Below are 11,282 nucleotides of genomic sequence, written 5' to 3' on the forward strand. Positions count from 1 at the left end.
CGAGCAGTTTCTTGTACACATGTACAAGCCTCATAACTGACAGTTTTGATGCAACTCTTATGAAAAAGCCATACAAGGAGAGGACACTTCATTACTGAAGTCTCTGTGTTACTTGATAGTATGAGAAGGAAGTTTCACATTAACCTGACAAAGATCAGTAATCATCCTGATACAATTTCCCAGATGAGTAATCCACTCAGAAAAAACTGCTAAACATTATCAGTCCTGGTTCAGATAGCCCAGCCAGGATGAGTCAAGTCGTAAGAGCATCTCAACCCTCTGAGAAGCTGGAAACCTGCCAATGATCAAAGTTAGAGGACTCCAAAACACACAAGAAATAAGACTACTGGATTGTTTGCAAAAGTCTGTCCATCATTAAGGTCAGACAGACTTTGCAGGGCTTTATCCCTGCATGTTTATATCAACATCATAAAAAGACTCATGTCTCCTCAGTTGACACAGTCCTTGTATGAACACAGGTTATGTTGACAAAGGAGGATGGTTGGCAAGCTGGATCATTTGAACATGAGGTCTAGTTACACCAACAGTAAAACCATTTTCTTGTCATGTTAGGTTTAACCTAAGGCACTCTGCTAACATCACACCTATCCTACAGAAGTGCCATAGTATAGACTGCAAATTAATGTCATCCTATTTTATTATTCAGTGCTCCTAGTCATTAATGTCAATTAAGAAACATATCATAAGCATTGATTGGTCTCCTTAAAATGGTTAAAACATTTAGCTTATTTGTTTAGAATGAAGCTGATGTGTATAATTTTTACAAATCTTATACATTTAAGAAACGAATAAAGGACAAGATTTTCTCACAAAATTTTTTATAGTCACTGTTTTTAGTCTAGTGTAGCTGAGCCTTAAAAATGTTTTTCCTCATAAGTGAGGAAAAATCACTGTCAGCAAGCAAGTTGCTTAATGTTGTTTACCACGTCTTCATAAGGTCAAAATTAACATATGTAGCGCACATTTTAACAACTGACACTATGATGCATCAAGCATGAAAGAGGTCAAGAGTAAGTCAACTAATAATGTCATCTTATCCTTTTGTAACTCCAGATATTTTTAAAAAATCTAGGCTTCTATTGGCTCAATTTCTTTTATGAATTTTTGGGCTAGTATGTACATATAAATATATATCAAAGGGTTCCTTTATGGGGTGAATAAGTGCAGGGACATTCTCTGCCTTTCCCTTGTAGGAGTTGATTTCCTGCACCACATGCTCCAGTATCCCAGGTAAACCAGCTCCTGAACTCCTGCACTCAAGTTTGTTGCTTAATGTTTGATGGTATGAATATGCCCACCCCAAACACTCTGCTTATTTTGCCACAGAAGTCTGGGAAAATTCCTACAGATTTTACTTAGAGTTGTATTGATTTATTGTGATTTGCTGAAGACCTTGTTTATTCTTTAAATTTTTCTGTTTTTCAGGTGTAACCTTTTCCTATTTCCTTTGAATGTTCCCCGTGAATGCACATCTCCACTACTACAAAACACAAAGCAATTTTTAATATAACCACATTTTTAAAAGTGGATTAGGAGAAGCAGGCTAGCCTGTTTAGAAAGTGTTTGCTTGCTGTGAGCATGTTTTAAATACCTTACTTTACCTTACTTAGAAACCCTTTAAATTTTTCTATGCATTTCCAGACAGAAGAGGCTGAACAGCATTTTGTCTTTTAGATGTAAATGCTGCTTCCTGATGCTACCAACCCATATCACTGTATCAAAAGTGTTACCATTGTTGCTGTTGAGGGTGTGCTGATCAACTAAACAAACCTTTTAGCTGTCTGATTTGACAGTGACACATAAATAACATTCCCTTTATAAGTGGAAGTGCCACAAGCACATCAGAGTGCCATTATACTATGCACTCAACCTTCTTCCAAAGAGAGGTAAGAATCACACCTAACTTTTCTCCATAGCTGCATTCAGGGGAGGCATATGCCTTAAAACAGCATTTTGCAAGGCAACACCACCAGCTAAGAGAGTAACTGGAAAGGGACTGGATTGCATGCAGCCAGCCTGCTGGGCACAACAACATAGCAACAGACTGGAAACAGCCTTTCTTCATGGCATTTCAAGACCTTGTAGCCAAACTGAACTAATCTTGGCATAGGAGTTAACTGTGGTTTTGTGGTTTCCCTCACAGTGAATTCATGGGTAGCTCAGGAGCTGAAACTGAATAAGATCATGGAGTATTTTGGGCAAGTCACAGTCAAGCCTCCCCACATACAAAGCAGAAAACACCGAATCTTACTCAGAAAGGGACAAAGAGAGATTGAAGTAATTATTTCTCCACTTCCTTGAGCACACAGTCATTCTAGACTGTAAACTGCAGGATAAAAGGCCTAGCGATAACTCTATTATGGCAACAAATTATACACTTTATCTAAATAGAGGAGAGACATTGTAAGAAGATGTTGTCCTTCCTTTCCCCACCCTTTTCAATTAATTTCTATTGCACATGTTCACACACACGTTTCAGCCACTGAAGTGTTTACGGATGCACTCGAGCTACAGCACGTCCTCCCAATTTACACCCGGACAGTGACGCAGAACCCAATTTATTTCACTGCAAGGGAAGGAGAGTGTGCCATACTTGCTCAGAGTACTTCAGAAACCTTGTCACATCTGTTTAAAGAGGTAATGTGGTCTAGCATCAAGCAGATCTGCATGATAATCACTTTTTTTTTTGGTGTTTTTGGTTTTGTTTTTTTAAATTGGCACCAGAAATGAAAAGGTGGTTTGTACATACAGCAACCTGTCACTGAAGTATCAGCCAGGTGTGTCTCAGGAAACTCAAGATGCAAGTGCCCTGAAGTGGAGACAAGTACATTTGGAGAAGTGTCCACATCTCTTATAAATTAGTCATTAGTTAGAAATGAAGGTAAGGTACCCAAATAAAATCTATTTCCTTGTTGACTAAACCTCATTTTTTGTCCTTCTGAGCTCTCTTTAATACTGACTAATTTCTGCAAGGAGAATTGCATCACAAAAACATCACAAAACCTAGGACTCTCAAGGTACAGGAGTTGGATTTATACCAAGGTGTTAATTTCTTGTAACAACTGGTTACCATACCAAATTGATGTATGTTCTTTCTCATGCAAGACAGAAACCTTAGTATATACCCTGAAGTTAGATAGAATTGTATCATTTGAGGTATATTCACTGAGGTAAAAAAAAATATGTGCTGACTGCCTACAAATTTCTCACAGACTGGCCAGCATTACAGTACAATGGTAATTATGTTTCATTAATCACTCAATTAATCCCTGATTTTTAGTAAATAAGGTTAGTAAATAAGGTTAATAACATGGGTACGTGTGATACCCAGGGACCAATCTCAGTCAATAAAGGGAAAACCTTTATGTTTAAAACTGTTAGCAGCCACATTGTTTTTTCCTGCCAGGAAAAAAAACCAAGAAGCCTCTCGCAAAACACCACCTAGATTATTATCGTAACTTCTTTTTTTTCACAGAAAATATTTTTCATGTTTACCTTTCTGGCATCTCGTATCATCTTCCGAATAGTTTCCTTTATGGTGTAAGGTTGTGCTCGTGGTGGATGAAAAAGCAGATCAACATTTGTACCACCAGAAATTCCAGGCATCAGGTAGGGCCAGCCTAAGTCAAGATTTGGAGCTTCCACATCTGATTCAATGGGCCAGTACGTTCCCGAGGAAGAAGTGTCATCAATGGCATTGTTAGAGGAATAAATAGTGCTTTGGGGAAGTTTGTGAACATTGTTCAAAATATAATCAATTTCCTCATCTGCTAGGAACTCTGAGCATCTCTCTTTGGAAAGAAATTCCTTGTAGGCTTCTAAACCTCCTTCAATTAGAGCATCAATAGCTACTCGGTACCATTCCTTGTAATGAGGTTCAATATAGTTGTCTGGTCTGCATTCATCATGTAAGGATGACAGCAAAGATGAAGTTTCCATTTTCACATATATTTTGTACAAAGTCTCTTAAACTTCCATTCGTGAGCTGATGAAATGTACCTGCAAAGAGAGAAAAGTAAGAAAACAAAATATTTCTAGAGATCTATGACATGCACACAAATATTATTCAAAATACTTTTCTGATAATGTTGCTCAAAGTTTTACCAGCACCTTCCAAGAACATAAAATTATTTGAAAGGACTCAGGGATTAATAGTGTCAAATTAATATTAAAGAGTAAGATAAAGAGCTACCATATAAGGCAAAATTAAATACATAATTAAGTGATTTGATGAAGTTACTATATTAAAAGCTATAGCAGAGCTCATAATACACTGAAGATCTGTACCAGTAACACCAATACATACCCAACGCATAATCCAATATGCTACTGTAGGTTGAGGTTCAAAACTCTTTTTGTAACAACAGAGTAGGGTTCAGAGAAACACTTCAGAAAACAACTGTATTTGCTACTTATTGATGCATTCATTTTCCTCTGCAGTGCATTTCTCCAGCGTCTTTAAAACAACAGTCATTCAAGTCCTCCTTATCTATCTGCTCTCCCATGCTGATCTAATCCATTTGTTGCTCCCAAGCAGGACCAGCCTACCTCATTTCAGTGAGTTATGAGGAACTCCAGAAAGATTTCTCCTCCCACATCTGGGATCAAACTCTGAATCAGCAATCTGATGTCTAGTTTCCACCCTGCTCATTCCTACTGCCAAAAGGAGCGGCTGCTTTAATCTTACCTACTTCTTTTTCTTTTCTTTTTTCTTTTTTTTTTTTTCTTTTTTTTTTTTTTTCCCAAAAACATTAATAATAAGTTGTTTACTGGTAATGACTTTTAAAATAATTCTTACCATCTTTTTCTTTCATTTAACAAGGGCTGACAAGGTTTGTTCCTGCTGCAACAAATTGGGATTTAAGGGAGAGAGAGGACAAATGGAAAGCGTTTCTTCCTTCACATTTGTGCACCCTTACAGGGCTCCTGCAATTCCACCATTCACCTTAAACCTAATCTGTAATGAACTGCTCAATGGGCAGGTAAGCCACACACAAAAACAAAAAACAAAAAAAACAAACAAACAAAGGCCATGTAACCTGTTGTAACCTGATGCATGGTAACACTGTTTCCTCTTACAGGGCTCCAGCATCAAGCTCAAGAGAAAAGCAGCAGAAGTAGGGAAGGCAGAACAGTTTCAATAGGCATATATGAACTATAGATTGAAAGTTTACATCGGGTTTCCCTACAAGCCCAATTGATAGGATGGCAGTCCATGATCAAGCAACAGTAGTAGAGAGTTCTGACTGAATTTACTGGGATATAAACAAAACACTTTTCAGGCATTTTTGCAAACAGTGCATCTGCCTTCTACCATGCGCTGGGAAAAATTTAAATCTTCTTGAAAGGAAATATAAATTAGCTGCATTAACCTAAAGGAATGAAATTAAAAATCTCCATACGATACTGATACTCCAAAATCCAATTAAATGTTCAATTAAACCAAGGGACTTAGTTTTCTGAGGAACTTGGGAAGTCTGAGGTTAAAAAAAAGACCAAGAAAGAAAAATCCAGATCTGAAGCTGGCATCAGCATGTCATATGAAATAATTCCATTTGAATCCTGTCTTTCAGCCAAGTTGCAGGATAGATCTTCCCAGATAGGATTGCTTTCGAGCCTGGGGGAAAGGAGTGTTTCTGGCTGCTTCCAGAGTAGCTCTTTGTGGTGAACTGGAAAGCAGCAAGCAAAAGGGATCCAACTGCTTTCCCCTGATTGAGAATTACATATATTCCTGTGACAGATATTCAGGGCTTTGTCCTACACTGCTCTCACAGGTAAGAAACAAAATGTTATCAAATAGGAGTGATACCAATTCACTTTGACCAGATATAATGCCAGGTGACACAGAACCAAACAAGTGGTACAGACAAGACAGACGGATTCAAAGGTCAAGCTCTTACAAAACCATAAAATTAAAATTTTTGCATCAGTCTCCCATGTCCCATAGAAACCAATAATCTGGAACAGGTTTTTAAGAATGTCTTAAAAACTTAAGAAGAATGAAAAACTTCTGAGAGCACAAAATATGGAGTTGCTTAGCTGTGCTGTTCTTAAGAGTCTGCAGCTTAGTATGAGTGACTTTACAAAGAATCTCACACACCATTCCTCACAATTCTCTAAGTAGTACAGTAAAACAGTCTTATTATGACATGTAAGACTAAATCAAATTTTACACAGGCAAATCAATGGGATGGATATGCTTCTAAAACACGAATTTTGCCATCAGTTGCATATATGCAATTGAGAAAGACATGTTTATTTCAAAAGTTGTCTAAATCATTTTTTAATTCTTCTTTCCCTTTCCTTTGGAAATAATATAAGGGAACAGAACTACACTTAATATGTAAAGTTGTGCAATATAAAATATTGAATGTTTTGAACAAATAAAAAACAGATTGCATGTGTGTGCTGGCTTGTGTGGGTTTTGTTTTGTTTTTTTATTTTGATTTGGGTTGTTGTTTTTTTTTTAATAGTATATTATTTGACTTATCACTGAAATAAAGGAATTAATTAATTGTGGCAGAGGATAAATGCAGTACTTTATGCTCAGAATCATGCTGAAAGCAGGGTATAAATAAACCATAATCTGGAAAAGGTGAGAATCCTAGTGCAGTGTCTTCCAAACATGGATAGTTATTTTACAATTAACACCTTTAATGCTGATCTTTGATTTACAAGTGCTGTTTAAAAAAGAAGCTTAAAGCAGTGCACATTTATATAAGAAAGTAAATGTAACCTCTGTCAGCATGGTAATACATCATAGCAGGTGAGACAAATTTTAAAAATTCTAATTCTGGTTTTTGGAATTAAGAACATGAGAAGAAAAAAAACTCCCAAATTAAAATGATGACTCCAGGTATATTTGACACAAGCTCTGGATGTCTTTACACAGGTATTTCCCTCCTTATAAGGTAAGAGCTATTTTCTAGGAAACTTACCTATAAAACCACTATAATTTTGGAGAGAAAGGCAGAGATTTAGACAAAATTCCAAAATAAACTTTTTTTGTGTCTTCTTCAGTCCTGTACAATGACTTCTGCATAATCAGCCTGATACTTGGAAGATCCTCCTCAGGTCAACAATTCTTTTAGCAAAATTGTACACAAGGAGGCCCATCTGTGGAAGCTTCAAGATCTTTATCAGACTTCATGTATGTGGTTATCAATTTTACCAGCACCAGGAAAGCTGTTGTTCATCCTCTGAGAAATAACCTTGGCTTTTAGTTCCAGCTCAGTGTATCAGTCATCTTCTCTAATTAGACATAGGGATCAGTTCCTTAAAATATTTTTATTTAGTGCCATTAATGGGCTTAAATTGAACTTAAACTTCAATCAGCTGCTAAAACCAAATCTTTCACTGCAGAGCACAAAGTCAGAAGCCTGCCCTGTGATCGTCTTGTCCTTCTATTAGCAACATGTGCAAACCTTTCCAGCGTCATTATCAGGAATACAGCAAAAACAAAGCTTTTCCTTTGAAAGAAAAGTAAATGTGGTTTTTTTGCAGAAAGATTAAAGAATCCCAACTTCCACAAAAGCGGCACGACAAACACCTGAACAAAATTATGCAAAATTCTGTGGAGGTTCCATGAGCACAGTCCTCCAGGCTACGGCGAAAGACAAGTAACTTCCTTGCCTTATTAATATTCTCAGAATTTGAAACATTTTCTATTCAGCAATTTTGAGGAGCAGCTCTAACCTCAGGCTTGTACAGCGAGTCCTTGGCCAGGCCCTGGCCATGGTGCTCTCCTATGGGAAGTCCTTATCTCTTTTGCAAAGGAAATTCGATTGCTTTAACAGTTGCTACAAAAAGTTTCAACCTTGCCCCCTCAGTGAAAGAAAATTTAAACCACACGGCTATCTTTTCGCAGGTCCCTCTCTCAGGGATGGTTTTTGGGGCATCCATCTGAGAACCTCTGACCCGCGGTGCTGCCGAGGAGACTCCCCACCGCTTAAGGGCCTGGTGTGAGCACCCTTCAACAGAATAAAGTTTTACAGCAGCTGCCTTCCAACAACCTTTGCATTAAGGAATTCTATCACGAACAAATAACAATTACCTACATTAAGCAGAGACAGTCAATTATTTCAATATTAATGAAAATACAGTATTTTCGGTGGATGCAAAGGGCATCAAATTCAAGTGAAAATCCACACCGCAAGCGCGTCTGCTGCTGCTTGCTTCTTTTTTTTTTTTTTTTTTTTTTTTTTTTTTTTTAAACCAGAAAGTTAACTTTTCGTGCAAAACGCACGCAACCAGGTGGCACCGCCACGTGCTCGGGAAAGCCTTGAGGACACCGAACCTGTGTCATCCCCGACCACGGCGGGGCCGCAGGGCCCCCGAAGCCAAGGAGTGGGCGCCGACCCCGAGGGCCACCCACACCGCTCGCCCCTTCTTCCCCCCAGCCCCCTCGCCGCTGAGCTCAGGGTCCCCTCAGGTGCCCGCAGCCGGAGCCTCTCGCCGCCTCCATTTCAGTCCCCGCGTCCCCCTTTCAAACGCCCGGCGGGGCCGCTGGCGGGACGGGGGGCAGCCACCGCCCCACCTGCCAGTCCCCAGCACAGGGCGGGCGGGGGCAGAGCCTGCCCCTGCCCCTGCCCCTACCCCTACCCCTACCCCTACCCCTGCCCCTGCCTTTGCCCTGCCACTGCCTGCTCCTGCTCCTGCCCCTGCCCCTGCTCCTGCCCGTCCGTCCCGGCAGACTCACGTACTGCGCCGGTGCCCCGCGCTGAGGGTCTCGCCTCCGGATCGTCGGGGCGGTTCGACCCGGCTCGCTGGGATCGCGGCGGAGAGTCAAGGCGGCGCAGGGCTCATCGCAGGTACTTCCCGTCGCTCTCAGGCGCGGTGGGTGTGGAAACCAGTTACAACATGTCAGGACGGTGTCGCACTAAACCCGCCGCCGCCGCAGGAGCGGGGCAAGGGCTTGTCTGAACTGGGGAAACCCGGCCCCAAGCGCAGAGCGAAGGGCAGCGCCTTCCCAGGGGCGCGGCGCGACCCCATCCCGGCCCGCCCCGGCCCTCCCCGCCCTATCCCGCCGGGCGGGCCGGCAAGCCGAGGGCGCCTGCGGTCCTGCGGGGCAGGGACCGGCCCGGGCCGAGCACATCGGCGGCCCCGCGGGGGGCCTCTGGAAGCGGGGTGTGCGTGTGCGTGGGAGAGGCAACTCTCAAGGCTGGCTTGAAGAAAAAATAAACCCGTCAGCCTCGAGTCACGGTTTCCTGGTTAACTCTGGGGAAGCAAGTCAGGGCAGGGGAGCGATACCCATTCGAGATTTTTAAATTGGGTTACGTGGAGGAGCCCCCTTTCCATAGCTCAGCTGCTTTAAAATGCTCCTGTCTTGCTCCTCATGTCTCAGGTCAGAGAAACTGACTTGAAGGCAGGGTCCCCATTCTGCCTGGGGTGCTGGCCCTGCCTCCTCTTAGCCAGCATCGCCCTCCTGGCCCATGACGCCTTTGGAAACCTTTGAGAGCCCTCTCCGAAAGGCCCTGCAGAAATCCCATCATCTTTTTAGTAGGATCATGCAACAGCCAACACATTCATGAACAGCTCATTAACAACATGTCACATGTGTGCATGACTGAAGGACACTGAGGCTTCAGTACACCGAGTTTTCTTTCCCCATTTAAATTTATGGCAATGGAAAACTCTTTTTGTAGGCTTTATCTGACAAAATAGCCTGTGGTGCATGACTGCAGGCTGCTTTTTCATGAGCCATTATGCGGGGTAACCTGACAATTATGCTTTATCAGTAATAATTCATTCAGTATGGTTTTAAGCACAAGCATTTTTTCTAGCCTTTACTGCCCAATAGTAAGCACTGAGTATATCCTGCTTCTGAAGCTAAGCATGCTTCTACTGTGACTTTCTGACAATTTTCTGAGAAAGAAAAGAAAAGAAAAGAAGAGAAAAGAAAAGAAAAGAAAAGAAGAGGAAAAAGAAAAGAAAAGAAAAGAAAAGAAAAGAAAAGAAAAGAAAAGAAAAGAAAAGAAAAGAAAAGAAAAGAAAAGAAAAGAAAAGAAAAGAAAAGAAAAGAAAAGAAAAGAAAAGAAAGAAAAGAAAAGAAAAGAAAAGAAAAGAAAAGAAAAGAAAAGAAAAGAAAAAGAAAAGAAAAGAAAAGAAAAGAAAAGAAAAGAAAAGAAAAGAAAAGAAAAGAGAAAATAGCTACCAAACAACAATATATATATATCTATAAAAGTATGATTCTGGTGGTCACCAGGCAATGACTTTTTCTGTACAGTTGATTCAGGTAATGGATTGCACAAAAGGAAATAGTTGATTTCAATATACTCATGGGCTACACTTTACAGACACAGGGTCACTTGGATTAAATTATTAGATTCTTCTCACACCCGAAAAAGAATTTCCCTGGTTTTGTTGAAAAACAAACGGGAAAAACTGATGTAAAAAGAAACAAACTTTTAAAATGTACGTAGTCATTTTTAGTTAGTACACAGCAATTTTTTTTTTCCCATGAAAAGTCAGGAAAGAGACTGTTTGTGTGGAAACTTGCCTGTAAAGAGGTGGGGCTATGTAAATTTTTGGAAGAGCAGATCTATTTTCTAAGATCATTGTGGAAAGGTAGACAAATTATCACAAAAGCATTTCTGACCTTGACTGAACTGGTTGGACTTTTATTACATAAAATTTACAAGTATTACTGGGTGTTTCTTTTAAAGAAGTCCATGATTAAGTACTGGTTTAGCATAAACAAAAAACTGTAGTGAGATCAGTAATAGCGTTCTAAATTAGAAAATCTGCATGGAAAAAAAGACCTACAGGGTTTTTTTTTGCTACATTAGTAGCAAAGAATATAAAGTATATATATATAAAGTAGCAGTACAAGAATATTGGGTATTTTTGTGCCTTTAAAATGTGAAACGGATCTAATACTGTGCTCTTAAGCAACACACACGTACATGTGAACAACAGTCTAAAATGACAACAATAATATCAGTATTAATGAGGCATTATTATTGTGGTTGTTACTAAGGAAAATGTTGAGCTCTCTAAATTACGAATGCTCTGTGCCAACTTTAAAATTAGTGGATAAACAAAGTGATGAGTAGATCTGGAGGAAACTTAAACAGATCTTTTTAAGTACTGAGAAAGCCCTTGCACAGAAGATAGGAAAAAAGGGGATGGCAAATGCTGTTGGAGATTCTTCTACGACAGTTGTGGGCTGCCTGACTTTATCAGCTGAAGCTGTCAAATAGCTATACAAGACCAGACTTTGCATAAAACCTAACTTGGATAATGTGCTTTGGAAACCAGCT

The 11,282-nt window shown here is 40.1% G+C and overlaps 1 protein-coding gene across 2 annotated transcripts in view; it reads right to left on the reverse strand.

Annotated features, from left to right (window-relative positions):
* Positions 1 to 8,829, reverse strand: part of FAM83B (family with sequence similarity 83 member B) — a 48,553-nt gene extending 39,724 nt beyond the window's left edge. The window contains exons 1-2 of one of the 2 annotated variants that reach the window (XM_071741704.1): positions 8,720 to 8,829; positions 3,517 to 4,020 (exon numbers count right to left, since the gene is read on the reverse strand). In XM_071741704.1, coding sequence (XP_071597805.1) covers positions 3,517 to 3,960 — 444 coding nt within the window. In that variant the 5' untranslated portion in view covers positions 3,961 to 4,020; positions 8,720 to 8,829. The remainder of the gene's footprint in view (positions 1 to 3,516; positions 4,021 to 8,719) is intronic. The other variant, XM_071741705.1, reaches the window with a different exon arrangement.
* Positions 8,830 to 11,282: the final 2,453 nt, after the last annotated feature.

The sequence above is a fragment of the Heliangelus exortis genome, chromosome 3 (assembly GCF_036169615.1).
Source record: "Heliangelus exortis chromosome 3, bHelExo1.hap1, whole genome shotgun sequence".
Lineage (NCBI taxonomy): Eukaryota > Metazoa > Chordata > Aves > Apodiformes > Trochilidae > Heliangelus > Heliangelus exortis.